Source organism: Urocitellus parryii, chromosome 11, assembly GCF_045843805.1.
Source record: "Urocitellus parryii isolate mUroPar1 chromosome 11, mUroPar1.hap1, whole genome shotgun sequence".
NCBI lineage: Eukaryota > Metazoa > Chordata > Mammalia > Rodentia > Sciuridae > Urocitellus > Urocitellus parryii.
In genome coordinates, this window is record NC_135541.1 from 103,895,433 (window position 1) to 103,914,185 (window position 18,753).

General features: G+C 50.1%; 1 protein-coding gene across 3 annotated transcripts; it reads right to left on the reverse strand.

Moving 5' to 3' along the window:
* Nucleotides 1–386: 386 nt before the first annotated feature.
* Nucleotides 387–17,448, reverse strand: Dennd2d (DENN domain containing 2D). 3 transcript variants are annotated; one of them, XM_026402824.2, is made up of 12 exons: nucleotides 17,275–17,448; nucleotides 12,694–12,869; nucleotides 11,796–11,908; nucleotides 10,881–10,950; nucleotides 10,064–10,141; nucleotides 8,907–9,047; nucleotides 7,584–7,732; nucleotides 4,988–5,165; nucleotides 2,221–2,262; nucleotides 1,732–1,813; nucleotides 1,168–1,407; nucleotides 387–872 (listed from the first exon to the last, which is right to left on the reverse strand). In XM_026402824.2, exons 1-12 carry the CDS (start codon nucleotides 17,330–17,332, stop codon nucleotides 796–798), a joined length of 1,404 nt encoding a protein of 467 aa, XP_026258609.1. In that variant the 5' UTR covers nucleotides 17,333–17,448; the 3' UTR covers nucleotides 387–795. The 3 variants fall into 3 exon arrangements, with proteins under 3 accessions (XP_026258609.1, XP_026258608.1, XP_077647461.1); XM_026402823.2 differs by lacking the exon at nucleotides 17,275–17,448 and adding an exon at nucleotides 13,440–13,723; XM_077791335.1 differs by lacking the exons at nucleotides 12,694–12,869; nucleotides 17,275–17,448 and adding an exon at nucleotides 12,145–12,203.
* Between the last annotated feature and the right edge of the window lie 1,305 nt (nucleotides 17,449–18,753).

Genomic DNA, 18,753 nt, shown 5'->3' on the forward strand with positions numbered 1-18,753 from the left:
TCTACCTTTAGCCAAAGAATCAAACTGGGCTTCTCAGAACAACAAGCAGTTGGAAGTGGGATATCTAAAACTGCAAGTAAAGTACTAGTCCAATCAGGGAGTGATGGGCAGGCAGATTATTTATGGAAGCCGGGTAGTGACTTCTGTTGACTTGAGATTCTCCACTCAAGCTGCCCTGTACTCTCCTGCCCTGTGTCTGGCGCTGCTGCTGCTTTTACCAGGATCTCTTATCCTTTTAGTAAGTGGAGTACTGCTTGACCCCTGTGACTCTATGACTCTAATCATAGCCCACCATGACCAAGGCCTCCTCTTCTAATCCAGTTTATTCTCACATGTATTATCTTACACATTGACACACATGTAAACAATGAGATTCTCGCCTTTATTATCCTCATACTCTGTTTTTATGTGGAGGAGCTGAGCCTTTGGGCCACAACTTCTTTCAGCTCTGCGGAGGATTTCGTAGTGGTGGTTCCCAGGAGACATCAGTTGCAGCAACTTGTAACCAAGCACCTACAACAAATGTACTACAGTTTCCCACTCTGTGTCACCTCTGCAAAAAAGGCAGCTTTGAGTCCAGTTCTGTGAGCTTGGGGTCTGAGCCCCCAAAAAGTCCCAAGGAAGCTCACACCTGTGATCCCAAACTCAGATACCAGTATGAAGCAGGACCTGGACACCAGGACTCTGGAGAAGGCCATGGGTTCTGGGAGCTGAGCTTTGCTGATCCCACCACTCTGGCAGGGGCCAAAGTCCAGAACTGGCTTGTAAGTCAAGTCATTCCTGTTCACCACGCTCTTATTTCACAGTCTTTTCCCTTGATTTCTTCTGTTTCTTCTGTTGTTCATATTCAAGTATCTTTTGTTGGAAATAGCCTGTGGGTTCAGATACAGAGGTTAGGCATCTAACATGATCAGGCAGACTGATGAACTCAGGAGTAAAATGAGAAATACCCTCTGCACCCCATACTATATACACCACAAACCAACTTTTACATAATATCAACCAATGAGGCATTTTCTTAGGTTTTAGATTCCTTCCTTCCAAGCCTACCAATAAACTTTACAGCTCTTCTATGGGCCTCTAGAAAGAAATATTCTTCCACCCCCTCCTCTGTATCCTAAAGGTGACCTCTGTTTGAAATAAGGCTAGTGGGGGCTGTCACTGTACCTGCAGGAGGATTCTTGCTCTTCTCAGCTTCCTGGATGAAAAGGGAGAAGAGCTGTGTCTTCACAAACTTCTTCACAAATCGGCGGTTGGTCTTAGAGGACACAGCCTTATAGAAGGACCGTTCTTGGAAATGGCCTTGCCCGTTTGCCTCCCGTTTGATATAGGAAGCATAGTGACCCACAGTCTTGACAAAGAACTGCACAAAAGGGCCTGAAACATGTTCGTTGATTTGTTCTGAAGCTGTCAGAGATATACAATGACCATCTTAGAGGGTGGCAGAGGATAAAGTTACTCATCTCACCTCTAAGGACAACTTTCATTTCAGGCCAACAGTGTCTAGGGAAAGCAGGGGGACAGGAGTTCATGCTACCAATTGATGGATTGAGACGAGAGCTCGGGTGTGGGTTCTCTGCCATTGCTTAGGAAAAATCTCATATTCCAACTTGCTTCAAGATCTAGGCCTCTGAGACTGGCCCAGGGCTGCTGAATGAGTATATTTTAGTTCTGAAGGGGAATAATTGCCCTCAAACTCCTTGAACAACCACAAAATAAGAGAGGACTTACTCAAGTCACTGATCCCCTGATCAAGAGAGACTAAAATATCCTCTTGAAGCTTTGGTGGCAGGATATCTTTTTCATCTCCAACCTGGAAGAGGATAGTCAGCTCAGAGTTCCAACAAAGAGGAGGTACGGAAGGAAGGAGGTAGCAGAAGACCATGAGGGGAGCATGAATTCCACACCCTTGCTCCACCCCCAAATAATCGCTCACGTAGAGAAACAACAGAGCTGTTTCTTCATCTTCAGTTTGGCTCAAAACTTTAGCAGGGGATCCCCTCCATTTCTGTAGTACTTGGTTTATATACATTACTCGAGGTACGAGCATTGATCACCTGGTAATGAAGTGGTCAGTGTCTATAGGACTTCCTCAAGAGCAAGGAGGTCTTAATACCAGGAGTTCTCACTCAAATGTTCGTCAAAATAGGGAAAACCCCATGAGGCTAGGGTGGCTGCATTGGTGGTGGGTCTGCAAGGACTCAGAACTCAGATGCTTACCGATAATAAGAAGGTTCCTTCACAAAGATTCACCAGCAAGACCTGAAAGAAACAGAATGGTTTTATTCCTTCACAAACCATAGGACTTACCATCTGCATTTCTGACTCTGGCTATTAGATCTTTGGGCCTAGAGGACCATGAAATCAGCATCTCCAAATCTCATTTCCTGCCTGGAATTCTCCTTCCTTACCACTTTCCTCGAGAATCTGTTTCCTTCCTAGGGAAAGGGTGAGCATGTAGAAAGAGGTAAGGGAAAGAGCCCAGGTAGAAGGAGGTACGATATGGGGAAATCCTAGCCAGTAACTGCCTGAAATAAAACACTGATCATAGTAATTGCTCTTATTACAGAGCCTTTAGTACCTGGCATACATGATAAGCACTTTGCACATTTTCACATTTAAACCTGGCAACAGTCTTGTGAAGCAGGTACTACTTCCATTTGCAAATAAGGAAACATCAAAAGAAGTTCAGTCGCTAGAGGTCATACTGCTGACAAACAGCAGGACCCTTTCAGAACCTAAATGTAATCCTTGGGATTACATTCCTCTCTCTACACTCGCCTTCCACTTGTCAGCCTAAGGACCAAAGTGGACATGTTTCCATCTTTTAATGCAGCAACTTTATGTACAGTTGCCTGAGGTTCTATTTAAAAATAATAACAATCTAGGAGCTTTGAGCCTATCAGCAAAAAAAAAAAAAGACACAGCATGCAAGGAATGAGGAGACCATGTGCCTACAAACCACAGGTAAGTCAAGCACAGGGCTGGAATATGGGGGACCCTAGTTCCAGAACCAGCTCCATCTCAGCCTGAGGGGCCTACAATGGAGATGAGAAACTATAAACAGGCATGCTGCTGCCTGATTCCAACTAGAAGATCTATTAGATTCAGAGTATTTTAAAATAAATGGATTAGTTCCTGATATTTAAATTGGAATATTTTGCTTGAAATTTGGATTTGGGGCTCTTCCTAAAATGTCAGGCCCTCTAATACTGATCCATGTTTTAAAGGGCAACATGCAGCTGCCCTCTTTGGGCAGGATATGCAGTCACCAGTATACCAGCCCCAAATCCTGTGTTGGGCATTAGGGGCCTGTGCTGGGCCCCTCTTTTTAGTTTTTGACCTTGGTCTTAACAGGAGGGTGAAGGATCTTCCCTTCTTCCAAATATAAGAGAGGGACTGAAAAGTATACCAAAAAAACAGCCTGCACTGTAATTATCCATCATCAGGGGAGAAAAGCTGAACTAGTCCAGGCCTGAAACCACTTGTATACAAAGGCTCAGATGCCTTCAGCAGGAAAAGCTGTTCATTTGGGGGGGTTGGAAGGAAAGAGTATGTATGAAGAATTCTTTTTTGAAGTTGCTCCTAGAAGTTCTTTCAGTATTTGGGCACATTGGTGTCTACTGACTAACTCCTTCCCTAGAGCTATGTGGGGAGTTAGGGGATCCCCACACATACTCTGACCACATTGCCCTCCTCCTTCCATACCCTCTGCCCATTTCTCTGAGCAGATGCTGAGGAATGAAACAAGCCAAGGCTCTTGGCTAGCAGGAGCGGAGTCCATTGACTCTCGGATATCTTCCCTCTGGGTCATGAAGGGAGGAACTACAGCTTCGGAGGAGCTGGAGCTGCAGCGTCAGGAAGTTTCATAACTTCTAGGGTTGGGACAGTTTAAGTTTCATTGCCAAACACAGTGCTAATACTCTGTCCCAGTTAGTCACAAGGCTAAGGGTGGTTCAAAGGGCATGTGTACTCAGTCAGCAGTTCTGAGGAGGGTGGGAGAGCTGGGGGAGAGAAGAAGGGAAATGCAGCCTGCTTCTCAGCTTCCCAGCAATGCTTTCTATGGATAGAGTGGTTTTATCTGTGCAGGGATCTGCTGCTGCCTGTGTGGCCTCAGCTCAGGGTTCTGTGCACCTTAGCTATCTCTTATGCAAAATGGGGGAAATCCTCCCACTAGGGCTGGCTTGGGGCCTGTTCAAGTAGCTTCCTTCTAGACTCCTCTCATCTGGGTAGTCCTCTCTCTGCATAGAGGGAGTCAGTAGTTAGCCAGGACAGTCATTCCCAAATAGTTCTGCTTTCAGATAACAGTAACATGCCATCTTTGAAGTTATAACAGACAACTCAAAACAGGACATGTTTTCAGTTGATTTTCTAACTATTAGAGATTTATGTGATTAGTGTCCTTTTCCACAATTGAGCCCTCTGCCATGTCAGTGGCACTTCCAAAATATAAGAAGCTAAAAAAATAAAATGGGATTTGAATCTATATCCTCATAAACCAACTAAGCTCTGAGCCACTCAGAAAGATGGTGCTTGTTGTAGAAATTGGCATTCTCAAGACACATAGTTTGCAGAAAGGCTCATTTCCAAGGAATTTGAGTGAATTCCAGTGGGGTGTGTGTTGTATAGACCAGCTGGGATCATCCATTCCACTGGGAGATGGGACACCCCAGAGATTGCTCATTAGGGCCAGCTGGTACAGGACAGTCTCATGACCTCTGAATAAGCTACATGCTGCCTCTTAAACCCAAGAGAAATCCTTCAGGAGAAGACAGCCAACACTTAATGAGCATCAACTGTGTGGCAGGCACCGGACTAGAAGGTTTATACAGGATATTTCCCCCAGAATCCCTAGGAACTGAACACTTGTCCCCATTTTACAGAGTAAGTCACTTGCCCCAAATCATATAGCTGTAAGTAGCAGAACCGGGATCCAAATCCAGGTCTACCTGGCTCCAAATCACGTACTCTTCTGGCTGCAGCATACCTCTTCCATGGGGCTGTCCAAAACTTCCTGCTGAAAGCGCATTTGTACTCCAACCATGAAGGGAGTGGGGCAGCAGACGGTGGCCAGAAGGCTCTCGGGCACCACAGGGATGTAGGTGTGTGCCCAGCTGAAGGGGTACAGCAGCGCAGCAGCAGCATGGATGCACTGAGACAAGGTACTGGGATGGAGCACAGAGAAGAGAGTCAGAGAGGACCCTGCACCTCTGCCCTACACACCCTCTCCTTGCCCTGCACCCACAGCAGCTACTACAAGTCCTTCCTGCACCTGTGCAAAAAGGCAAGTCTGGGAGCCACGCAGATCACAGAGCTTGTCACCACTTGTTGCCAGGAGAAGGGCAAAAACCAGGAGAGGTTCCCTCTCTGCACTAAGGAGCCACAGGCTCCACTAACCCAAGGTGGGGCATCTATTTGATCTTTCATTTCCCAATTAGTCATCTCATTACTGGTCCAAAATAAAAATGGCTCAGAAGCGGGGAGAGAAGAAGGGATGTCTTCATTCAAACAGAAGTGACAGAGCCACCAATGTGTGCCGACAGCTGTGCTGAGGATGATGTAGATACCAGGAAGAGTAAGACTCTGGGCCTGCTTTTAAGGAACTCACAGTGGAGTAAAGAGACAAACTGTCCACCTGGGCCTCAGTGCAGAGCAAAGCCTTTTCTCCTTGTGTCTATAAACCTTCATCCCCCACCCTGACCTCACATGGCTCACCCTGGCCACTTGAGGGCATTGAAAGCTACCAGGTTGGTGCCCGAGTTAGCTTGGGAAATTCCTAGATTCCAGGAACCTGTGGCTCAGCAATTCCTACATGGAAAGTCCCACAGAGGTGGCTCCTCTAAGCTATGCAAGAAAGCATCCCTCATGTCATTCCTGCCCAAGCCCAGTCAGCTTTCTCCTCGCCCCCAGGCTCGCACACATGCACACTCTGGCTTCTACTTAGCAGCTTCCATGGCTCTTCATTCCTCCAGCCAAATTGCCCCAAAGCCAAGGCCAATAAAAACACAGATGCGGAAACCTTGTTTCAATTCTTGGTATCAAGCTAGCACTTCCTGAGTAAGAAAGGTTTGAGTCTCTGAGCGTGTAGCTACAACTCTGGCTGACTGGAAGTCCCCTCCCAGTGCCAGCCTCAGGAGCCTGAAAACTCCATATGGGAAGGAAGTGGGGAGTGGTGATATCTCCCTGGAGAAGGTTCACTCCTTCCCCCTTGGCTTCCCAAACACTGATCTGAGGGGAAGACCAGAACCCCAGCCCCAGACACCACAGAAATTTCTTTCCACTCAGACCTAGGAGTGGAAGAGCTTTTTGTTTGTTTAATATTTTTTTAGTTGTTGATGGACCCTGTATTTGTATGTGGTGCTGAGAATCAATCCCAGTGCCTCACACATGCTAGGCAAGCACTCTACCACTGAGCTACTACCCCAGTCCTAGAAGAGCTTTTATTAAAGCAAAGATGATGTCTTTCCCACAAGGATTAAACTAAGACTAGTTCCTCTTTAGTCGTCACCGATTTTCTTTTGAATTTCAACACACAAATCCCAACCCCTACCCAAGCTTCCTCTCCTCTGAAACCCATGACATTCATCTAGACCTCTGACCTCTGTTATTTCTCTAACATCCTTCTCTTCTTCCCTAAAAGTTAGAACAAGGGCTGTCAGCCCAGTGACATTGATCTGTTCCCCCACCCTCTGCCCAGATATAAATAGAAGGTTAAACCCTCCTATTTTATGATTTTTTTTTCTTCTCCATCTGTCACATGTCTCCCATGTACTTTTTAGACATGTAGAAATCAAGATGTGACCGTGCCCTGCTTTGACTACACACAGGGAAATCCTTAACTGTGAACTTCTGAATAGCAGCTAATCCTCATCAATATGTCCCTGGCCTGGGGCTAGATGCTTATAATGTGAATATTTCCTTTCATTCTTTATACAACCCTGTGGGTAGGTACAATCATTTCCCATTCTACAGAAAAGAAGACCATGTCTTCAAGAAGTTAAGATGGGGACCTGGGGGGACCCTCATAGCTGCAGATGGAAAACAGGATTTGAAACTCATCTGCTGACTTCAATACCAATCCTTTCAACCACTACCCAATCCTGCAACCCCTTAAGGTCAAGAACCATGTCTTGTTGGTATCTTCCCAATGCTTTTATCTGGCAAACAGTTGTCACACAATAAACGTTTGTTGAATGAGTGAATCAATGGGTAGATAGGCTTATCCTTCATAGCAAGAGATGCCCTCCTGGACTATTCTCCACCCCTTCTCCTCACTCAGCCTTGCAAAGGCACCATCGTGCCTGCATTCACCCTAACTGGTCTTGCCTAGGCTGTCTCAGGAACAAGGACAGTTCAGTGTCCTGCTCAGAGCTAAATCAGGAACCTTCTTCAAGCCCAGGATATAACTGAGTTTGGAGACAGGGCAGGGGAGTTGCAATAGATGGTTTTCTACATCTAAAATGAGGATTCAAGAACAGGAATCAGGAGAGTGGACACACAGATCCTACAGTCTGACTTCCTTTGAGAACCTCTAGTCTGTTCCCGTGGCCGAGGGATGCAGGCCATCCAGTGACTGAGCCCACCTGAGACCTTCTGCCAGGAAGATGATCTTTCTCTCCAATACCGCAGAGGCAAAGATCTGAATAATCTGTTCAAAACGAAGACAGTGCAACAGGGAACTAAAATCCACGTGTTCGAGGTGGGAGTCCAGGGGCCGGGTCAGTGAGATGTACTGTGGGAAAACCAGAGGGGAGGGGTCGTTACATTGCAAGATCCCTCAGACCCCAGAAAGCTGGGCCGCTACCAGCCCTACTCCATGCTTCCCACTGGAGAAATCTGATCCTGTCTCTTTGCCCCTATAAAAAACCCACAGGGGGGTTTGCTCTGCTCTAAGGATGGCCTGACCTAATCTTCAACATGGCACATGAGGTCCTGCCTTGAGCATGCACCCCTCTCAACATACTTCACACCTGTCTACCTGTGTCTCAGGGGCAGACCATGCTCTCCCACCTGAAGCCCTTCACAGGTTGGTCCTCCCTTGCCCCACAGGGCTTTTACCTTCTATCAGGCCTCAGAGGCCCACTTTGACCACCAATTACTTCATCATCTTTTTCTCATGTAACACCCTAGATTTTCTTTCTTTGAGATGATACACTTTTTAATTATATATTCATTGATAGTTTGCTTATTTAATGTCTGTCTTCCCTATCAGGCTTTTAGCTCCATCGCGGTAAGGGACCACATTCATTTTGGTCACCACTGGGTATGCAGAAAATAGTACATATTGGCACACAGAAATCATTGAGTATTTATTTTTCAAGTCAATGAACAATCCTAGATGCTTCCATATTCTTCCATGGGGAAGACAGAGTTCAGAGGGGCACATAGACCCTCTATGGCTCTGGACTAGAATCCCAGGGGTCAGGACTAGAATTCTGTCCCACTTGCTGCCTCAGTCTGTTTTGTGCCTTAGAACAACAGCATCCCCACATACCATGGTGGGGATGGACTCAGGGATGGGGATGGGCGATAAGAAATAGGCAGGTGGAGGCTACAGGTAAGAAAGAAATATAGGACAGACACACAGAATAAAAGGGAGGTGTTCTATGCAAGCAGCCCTTTGGGGACTGGGGACAAAGTCCTTTCTAGCACCCAAACCCTCAATTTACATGTTTTACTGATCTCAGTGGCTTGAACAATAACTAGGTGCTTTGGGGTATCATGTTGGAAGGCTCAGCAAATGTGAGTTTGACTGTCAGCTCTGCCATTAATTCTAACCAAGTTCCAGTCCCTGCCTGGCTCAGTTTCTCTGTACGTTAACCTGGTGAGGAGAAGAACAGTAGTGAGAGGTGCCACAGAAGCCTACCCTCTCCAGCCAGGGAGCTTTCACCCCTGTGCTAGCTCACCTCTGTGCCAGAGTCAGGGATGAAGCTCTTGAGGGTGACAGTTTTTCCAGGTGCCGGGAAGGCCGCCTCTCGGAGGCCCTGCATGAATGGGTAGATGACAGCCATTGAGATCTGATGCCTCTTTTCCACTTCATCCAGGATCTGCCACAAGAAAGGGCCACAAGAGACAAGGCTCAGAGGGATGCCACTGATCATCCTGAGGCGCTCATGCACCTTCGAGGCCCCTCCACCACCTGGCTCTTTCCCTCCCTTGCTCTCAGGCTCAATCATCTGCTCTCTATCTTCTGAACAAGACCAGATATGTCCTAGCCTTCTTTTCATTCTCTCTACCAAGCCATATGCCTCCCTTCCCACACTAAAATAAAACGACAGGCCCCAGAAAGCCACGCCGCAGCACTCAGCATCCATGACAGCAGTGCCTGGAATGGATCCAGTGACCTCTTGAGTGTCACTCTGACCTCCAGTTCCACTGGAGACTCTCCAAAGTCAGGGTCAGGAACTGCTTCCAGCCCTCAGAACACTGCTCAGATGAAAGTTCCGCCCAAGCAAAGCTGACGGAGGTCCTGCCCTGGTCCCCCAGGAGTCTTGCCGGGGCAGAGCACTAAGAAGCCCTTTACAGCCACTGAGACATGTCCACTCTGACGGCTCCTCTCCCATCCTGACTCAGTGTGCTGGGGCTCCAATCAGTCCAGCAGCCCAAGACATGGGCACCTCAAGTTCTACCCTTAAAGGGGTTAGAGCAAGGCTTGGGGCCCCTACTATATGATGACTACCTTCCTATTTGTTCATAAAGAGACTTCTCATAGCAGCCCAGGGGAGAGGAAGCTGAAGGACCATTAGATCCACTGGACAGAGGAGGAAACTGGAATTCAGGGCAGAAGATTCCTGAGGCTCTTCCCCTTATCCTGCTTCAACTGCTTTCTGACTTGACTAGAGTGCCCTCTCTGCAGGGGAGTTAATCCTCCAGATTTTCCTAAAATCAAGTTAGGCCCAAGCCCCTCTCTGCTCCAGTGTCCCCAAATGTCCTCAATGAAGGCCAGGCTACGGGGAAGGAGGTCCACTCAGGACACAAGTTGCACAGGAAGAGCGAGAAGCCAGACCAAGCCCAGAAGCTGAACAGGCCTAACAGGCCCTGAGGAATCCTGTTCCACCCCTACCTTGGAGAACAAGCCGAAGCAGCCAATGCAGCTGATGATGCAGTACACTTTGGGAAGTCGAGGGCCGGGGCCGGCGGGCTGGGGAGGGACAAGAGGCATCTTCAGTGCTGCAGCCTTCCCAGTGGCTTCTCCCACCTGGGGCTGAGGAGCTCAGGGCTGAGTGCTGGGGGTGGGGGTAAATGGGGACTTATGGGCTGGATGGAGAAAGGCCTGGCTAGGCAGTGGTTCCATTCATGGGGCAGGCAGCTGGGAGGTCAGAATGGTCACCAAGGTCAAAAGAAGATGGCCTTCAGGGAGCTGAGGTTCATAGACAAGCCCCGCTGCCTTCAGGGCCAACACAATCTGAAGATCAGCAAAGCGAGGGAGCAGGCACGTCTTAGAGATGAGGAAATGGCTAAGTAGGACAGCACTGTCAAGGTGCTTGCGGAGAATCGTGGAGACCCAAGAAGTGGACCTAGTTGTTCAAATTCCAGCCTCTGCTCTGGGGGACTCCCTGGGCCAAGGCAGCAGGTCTGAATAAGAAGACAGGGAGAGGAATCAAGTGGAGCCTCTCACAATGCACGGAGCTATTAAAAGCTAGGAAGGGCACAGACCAGAACCTGGCCAGCAAAGGTATCACAGGTGAGAAAGAAGGAGTGCAATGTCCTCCTTCTCATGGGGCTGCAGAAGGGATATTAGCATAATAGCAAGTTCTGGGCTGAGTCCCTACAACCACCACTGCAGGGAGCCTGAGCTTTTGCAAGTGAAGCCTGAGCAAGCCCAGCTGTGGAGCTGAGCAGGCTGCAGATAGGAGGGGGCAGTTCTGAGCAACACAGACCAAGAGGCGCCTGCAGTATCCAATCTTTCTGCTGCCGTCCACATTGGTCAGGACAAAGGAGAAAGTCTCCCTGCAAAAGAGCAAACAAGACTTGGTTTGCATTACTCAATAGATTCTAAAAGGAGGTCAAAAGGGAGCTGCTGAATAATCATGTTAGTAATAACCCCAGTAATTTATTAAATGCTTATTGGTGTCAAGCCCTAAATGCATCACCTCATTGGATCCTCAAAGAAATCTTTTGAGGTAGGTTTGATTATTATTTCCACTTTAAAGATGAAGGACTGAGGCTCTGAGAGGGTGAGAGGATATTGCTTGCCTGCTTTACTTATTTTTGGTACTGGGGTGTGAACCCAGGGCACTTTACCACAGAGTCACATCCCCGGTTCTTTTTATTTTTTTTTTTTTTATTTTCAGACAGGGTCTTGCTAGTTTGCTGAGGCTGACTGTAAATTTGCAATCCTCCTGCCTCAGACTCCTCCCCAGGTCCCTGAGATTACAGGCCTGTACCACCACACCCCACCTGTAAAGGTATGTATTGAAGGCAGACTTGTAAGTGGTAAAGCCAAATTCAAACCCAGGGAGTCAACTTCCAGGGCTGATGTCATAAGGGTCTTTGCTATGTTACCTTCATAGAGGCCACAGGCCTCCTGTCCATCCAGTTTCCACCAGTAGCAGAGTCAAATACAATTATTGCTCCTCGGACATCTGAGAATTCCAGCCATCTTTGGACAGAGGTAGAACCACAGCTAGATGCTTGGCCTTAAGGGCCCTCAGGCAAGATGTTTATAAATGAATCAACTCCACCCTGTGGCAGGAAATCCGGCATGCACACCAGGGGAGGGGACCACAGGAGACACACGTGGCCCACACTTGCCCCTTCTTTCCCAATCTGATACTCCAGGGTGGAGCAGTTACCTGGGATACTCGGTGAGAGGTGCCCACTCATTCCCATCTGGGAAGCAGAACAAGGGGATGGCTTTGAGAAGCCGCTCCTCCTCCTCCTGCTGCCCTCGAAGCAGATTCTCCCGCTGGAAGAAAAAGAAAGGAAGGGATTGTGAGGGCAGGAAGGATAGCAGGCTTTTGAGGCTTTAAAGCTATCTCGGAATACGCTTTTCCACGTGGGGGGGTCAAAGGGCACCTCTGTCTGAATTCTGGGTCTAGCAAGAGAGGTCCTTCTGGGCCCCATTGACGTGAGCATGGGTTGGACTTTAGTGTCTTGAGGATCTAGATAGTTAAGAAGCAGATCAGGGGCCACACTGCATACCGAAAGGCCCTGAGCTGACCCAGCCCCTGGGAGGGTGATGTCAGAGAGATACCACATCAGAAAAGAGAAGCGGCCAACTCAGTCGCTGCACCTGCTAACGAGAGGGGTTAACCAGAAAGATGCCCTATTTCACCTCTTGCCCAAGTGCAGCATCAGACAAGAAGGAACCTGATGCTTGGGCTGCGGTGCAGTCCCCGGCCTACCCACTAACTCTGTGCTGCCCTGCCCTCTCCTCCCCACAGAGCAGGAGGGGACTCCTTCTAGAAGGCATGGCAGAAGGTAAGCTTCCCTATGGAGAAAGGTGACTGAGGATGGAATCTGGGCAAACTCCGAGGTCCCAAAAGGGGCAAGAGCTCCAGTCCAGCTTCCCCTCTAGGGAGCCTCAGCCTCAAAGAAGCAAGCAGACCTAGATTCTCTGGGTGATAACAGAAAACTAGGGCTGGGCTAAGAAGGAAATAAGAGCAGCACACCCAGAGCTCCAGCCCCGGCAGGGAGGGGGGAAGAGTGGAACCCCCATTCTCGGCCCCCACCCCCTCCTTCAGTCCTTACCTTGGGAAACTGGTAGGTGATGGTGGGTTCATAGTCGTCTCCTGAGCGCTTTTTTTTAAGAGAAACCACCAGAAGATATTCAAAGAAATGCTGCCCCCCAGCAAAGCTGGGCAGAGAGTTCTCTTGAGTCCTTTCTGGTTCGTTTACAGCCTCCCCTAGATTGTCCCGGGCAGATCCTGAAACCAAGACAGTGCCGTCTGTTCAGGATCTCTTTGATCCATTCTGTGGAGTCTGTGAGAATGTGGGCAACCTGCAGGGCTCCAGGCTGCCCTGCCCACGCTGAGACACCTGAGCCTGGCCGGCACTGCCGGTCAGCAAACAAAACCAAAGCCAAGTGGGCAGTTTCCACGCACGCCCTGGGAGGTTTAAAACTGGGATAAGCCAAGAGAAGGAGAGAAACCACCGAGGTAGAAGCTGAGGAAATATACTGGACAGGTTCATGGAGACCCTATCCCCTGGGGAACCACAGAGTCTCTGCCTACCGGAAGAGTCCAGGAACAGCATGCCTTGAGTGAACTTGTACTACATGAGCAGAACAGGCCCAAGGGGCATAGGACTGTGATCACACAATCAGGCCACAATCAGCTCTGCAAAACTGCAGGGAAAACCTCATGGCCCAGTCACATGGGGGAACATATGGAGGTCAACATATGAAGGAAAAAGAGGAAGGAGCACTTCAAGAAAGGAACAGTCCCATTTAAAAGGGTTCTCCTGATAAAATAGGAAGTGGACAAGCCAGTCCTGACCTGCTCGGTGTCCGAGTCGAGGCAGTCGATTTCGGAAGCGCCTGAGTGCTCGGCCGACCGCTCGTCCTTCCATCTCCCCGTGCCTTCAGGACATGGAGTGGGCTCCCCTTTCCCCCAGCACAGGCTGGCTACAGAGAGGCCACTGCTTTGGTCTCCAGCCACAACTCTCTAAAGAGGAGCCACACGCTAGCTTCCAAAGAGGGGAGAACAGTTCCCATCCTGTGCACCCCGTGGTTGAACAAGAAAGATGTCACGGGACCCAGGAGGCAGCTGAACGTGGGCATGAGAGCGGCAGCATCCTGGCACTGCGACGCAGCTCCAGGCTCCTCCCAAAAGCCCCAGGGTGTGGTGAAAGAAAAGGTCATGAGCAAACACCTCCAAGGACCAGCTGCTTCTGGGCTGAGGGCTTGTAACTCGGGACTGCAGACTTCACAGCGAGTTTATTTACAACTTCACTGCCCTGAGGAACGCCTGATAGCATCAGACGGTGGATCCTGGAAGGATCCTAGAACCTCGCCAGTCTCAGGACAGGGATCTTACATCTCCATAGCTTTGGTTGCTCACCTTTCACTTCTCAACATGGTCAACAGCAGCGGAAAGCTCCTACAAGGTTACCTGCTACAAACTTCAAGGACTTCAGGACCTCAAATGAGATCACAGAACCAAGCTTTCCCTGAGAAAGGTAGACTTGGCCTAATAATGATCTATTGATGAATTCTTCTAGCAGGACAGGGAGTCCTAGAAACTAATATGGACCACAGCCTCCTCTCCTGATGATGAAGTAGAGAACAAAGTCCACCCCTGAGTTGGGAATTCTTGCTATTTCTGGAATAACCCCCTGCAGCATGTCCTGTGCAAAGGCAGAGAGTTCTCTCACTAGGACTACTCCAGGGCTCCAGCAAATTCCCTCTTTCCAAATAGGAACCACTGACTCAGGAAATTGTCCCCAGCCTAAATAGGGGACTGGTTGCATCAGCAGCCTAAAGGTCACTTAGTGGCAGTGGAAAGCATCCGGGTGATCTCCACTCCACCCCATTCCTGCTTAGCCTGTCTCCCTGTGGGGGCAGGCCAACAGGCTGAGCTGCTGGCCCACGGCTGGATCTGAGGAACAAGGAAGAGGGAAAAACTAGCAGTAAACCACCTAGGCTTCTCACAGACACCCTTGAATAAGGAAATGCACACGATAAGAAGCAAGAACTTTTTGTCAGGAAGTTGCCTCAAAGAAGAAAGAGGCTGGAGGCCGAGGGGTTCGGTGTCAGGGTCAGCCACTCCTGCAGAGGACAAGCAGCCTTCTGGGAGAGAGTGGGGTTCTGGGGTAGGAGAGGTGGCTGCCTTGCTGCTAAGAGCTGTCAGCTGGGCTTTTGAGGCCATGATTCCTGGGGAAATCCCAATCCCAGTAAATAAGGATATCACAAATGTTATAATTGGCGAGAAGCATGAACCAGAACTCAGAGACTTTGCCACACCTTTACCTACATACCACCTGCACAGACTTGTTGAATAATCCTTACTGCCTATTTGAGGAACAAGCAACTTCCTGATATAGGTGGAGAAACTGAGGCATGAAGTAATTCTGAGGTTATTTAAAATTAACAGGATCTGCTGAAGGTGGGGATTATGAAAGCTCCAGGTCCGGGTTCCTGCCTTCCACTGCCACTCAGCAACACAGCAAAAAACCCACAGAGGTTTGCAAAGGGCTCTGAGATCCAGAATCTTCTCGCTGCTGATCATTCCTGAACCTCAGGAAATCATGCCCTTTCCTAAATCCTTCGGATAGCATTTTAAGCCTGCTTCCTCTTGCTTTATCAGGAGACCAAAGGAACAGCGAAAAATCAAAAATCCTTGACAAAAAAAAAACCCATAACTAGACTTTTTGACTGAGGCGCAAGAAATCTATCAAAAAAAAAATCTATCAAAAAAAGCTTTCTCCCTCCCCCTTTTCAAAAGGGGTTATCAAAAGAAGAGAAAAGCCTGACAGAAAACTAGCATCCATCACAAACGTTTCCTGTAAAGCATTTCATAATCCCCAGTGCCCCAGAAAGGGATTATCATCCTGGGTTTTAGCTGATGAGGGACTCACCCTTTCTAGGGAAGTCAGGGCTAGTTACACTTGTTCCTCCACCAGGAAGCCCCTCCCACAACCATAGGACTGAAGTCCCAGAACCGTTTAGAATAGAGGTGAGGGGATTTTCTGACTGCAGTCTGAAAAGCTGAACTTTTCTCTTTGAACTGAGCTGTTTTCCACCCAGGACCGCCAACAACACTCCTCCTCACTATGGCATTTCACACTCATACACACACACACACACACACACACACACCCTCCTAATATGCAAATGCCTCGGCACCAGGCACCAGAAAGACACAAGAGGAAAGGGGAAAATCCCCAGGAAGGTGGATTGTCCCGTGTAGAAGCCAAAGAAGACACACTCCTGACCTGACAGGTGCTGAACTCCAGGACAGATAATAGAGACTGATTATCTTCCGGTTCCTAAACAGCCAGGAAGTTCTTCCCAACAATCACCAGACCTATGTTGGAGTGAGTGGGTGGGGGCCAGAGGAAAGTCTCATGTGGGCTACAAAAGGCAGACTCCATCCATTGGTCTGACTTCCCAGGTCAGTGCTCTCCAGAGAAGAAAGGTCTCACCCTGCATTCTGTTCCAGTCACTGCCCAGCTTCTGACCTCTCCCTCAGGGTGCAAGCTGGAATAGGTACTGGAGAGAACAGCAAGGATGCTGGGGAAAAGCACCGGGTGTCAGAATGGATGGGAAAAGGACACAGCCACTGTAATTCAGAGAAGGAGGCTTTGACCTCATCCTGGGGTCTCTCCAACTCTGGGACTGGGAGCAGGAAAGAAGCTCACTGGGCTGTCCATTTGTCAATGTTGGAAGGAGTGGGCTGTCTGGGAGTGACCCCTGCTGCTCCCCTTCCCGTGTTTGTTTCTCCTCAGAAGAGGAAACTTAAGGTTAAAAAAAAAAAATCTAAACGGTTATGGCTACTCAGCAGTAGGACTGGCTAGTCAAGCAGCAGTAAACCTTTGTTGAATGAATGAATAACCTAGTGATATCCTAATTACCTTCCCTCCAAAGCCCAACCCTCTTCTGAGAAGAAAAGAAAGAAAACTCACATGGACTTCTAACGTCATCCCCACCAACTGGATGAGGGGAATCAGTCCCATCTCAGTGATGGGATGGGGTGTCCCACATCTCTGGGTCACCCAGGAAGCAGCTAAGCAGGCTTCAGCTCAGTTCTGCCCACCCGCCGCTCGTCTGCGGGGCACCTGGGCGCCCCTGAGTCGGGTAGGTTCGTGGTCACGGGGCAGGGCCGTTTTCGAGGCCGGCTGTCTTGGCAGGGTCAGGGGCAGCCGGTTCCCAGGAACTGGGCAAAGGCTACGGGCGGGCGTGGGGCAGCTGCCAGCCGACGTGGGACTGAGGCGGCGCTTCGAGGGGACACCGCAGCCGGGCGCTTCAGGCACACTGCGGTTGCGCCACAAGTTTCCTGAATCAAAGGACACGTGGCCCCGGGGCCCCACAACGGTTTCCTTCGGCTGGTGGCCGGCCGGTCGCCTCCCCCTCGCCCCGGCGGACCCGGCCGCTTCGCTGACTCCGCCCCCGCCCCCACCCAACCCTCTTCACCGCTACCTGCGCGGTCCCCGGCTCACATGACCCCTAATCCCGTCCCATCGCCCAGCCTTCCCGAGTCCCGCCCCACTGCACCCGGATCTCGACCCTCGCGTCGTCCCTCCCGGGTCCCCAACTCCCGCCACCCTCTAGGACCGGTTCCCGGGCCCCCGCTCGGTCCCCCCCCGCCCCGACGCGCCCTGGCCAGCACTAACCCCCGCGGCCGCGCTTCAGTCTCAAGCTGGCTCGAAGGCGGCGGCCGAGCCCATCCATGGCCCCTCGAGTGCCCGGGCGCCCGCTCCCAGGTCCGCGCCGGCCCCGCCCCCCAATCCTTGACCTCCGCGGGCCCCGACACTTTCACTTTCATGCGGGGGGTGGGCCGCGGGGACCGGCCTGGGGCGGGGCGGCGCACCTTCCGGGCTCCGGTCCAACCCCCGGCGCACCTGGGCGGGACGCGCTTCTCTGGGCCCTTGGCAGGGCAGTGTGGGGTGACAGAGGGCGCTCGACGCGCGTCCGGGAGGGGCGGTGCCACCTCGCTTCCACCCCGCCAGGAAGCTCGACTTTCCGAGCCCCGCAGTCCCCGAACGCATGGGGTCCCGGCTAAAGGCACCCCTACCTCCAGGACGAGGGCTGGAAGGTGCAGCTCCCAGATGGCACCAACCTAACCCCAGAAGGGGGCGGAATTTTCAGAGCCCTCCCACCTTTTCAACCCCTGCACCCCTCTCCTTGCAACTGCTTTGGCCTCTGGCCATTTCTCTTGCCACATTCTGCATATCACCCTGGAGGCTCTTGGAGAGTAGGTTTAGGGGCCTGACCCTGCCTTCCATCCAGTCTCCTTCTCCAGATGGACAAAATGACGGTCCTACCTGCCCTACCGGAAAGATGTAAAACTCAGGGAATGGAAAGCTTTTTGTAAGCTGTTATGTGATACAAATTTAAGAGACACTGTCATCATCATTGCAACTATCTCCACTCCTCCTCTAATCCCAAATCCCATGGCAGCCTTGCAGTTTCTCCTCCCTTTTCTGTCACTGACTTCCAAATATGCCAAGACTTCAAATTCCAGTGACCAACCATGACAGCTTGATAAGGGCCACTTGTTCCTGGGGGATCTGCCTTGGCTCTCACTCCCTCCCAGGACACGCATCTGTAGGGGTGGGAAGTGCAGAGCCCATCTGAAGTTTCTCTGTTCACCACTCAGCTTCCAGAGTGGGTCTCAGAGGGAAGAAGAGACTTTGGCAGAAGTATGTCTGGGATCCATGGGATGGCCCCCGCCCAGACCCACATCCCCCTTTCCTCTCTTTCAAGGTGACCCTCCAGTCACAGATGAGAGGAGAGCAGAAGTTGGGAAGCCAGCCCTAGTATTAAACTGTCTACTCTTAGCCTAGAGACTCTAAAAGTTGCCTTTACTTTGGGCGTAGGCAATTTTGCACTTAATTACACAGTCCATTTCTGTTCCCTATTCTCTGGGTTCCTGCACGCAAGGACACAGCTCTTCCCCCAAGTACATTCTCTAGGCTAGACCTTTGTCTTGGGTGTCTCTGTCAACGCAGGAGTTGCTTGTGATAAAGTTGCCCCATTGGTCGACTTTATTGTACTTTAATCTTCCCAACCAAACTACTTTTTTTCCCCTTAAAAACAGATAAAGAAAAGTGCAAGAGTGCACCGAGAAGACAAAGCTAGCATGTCCATGA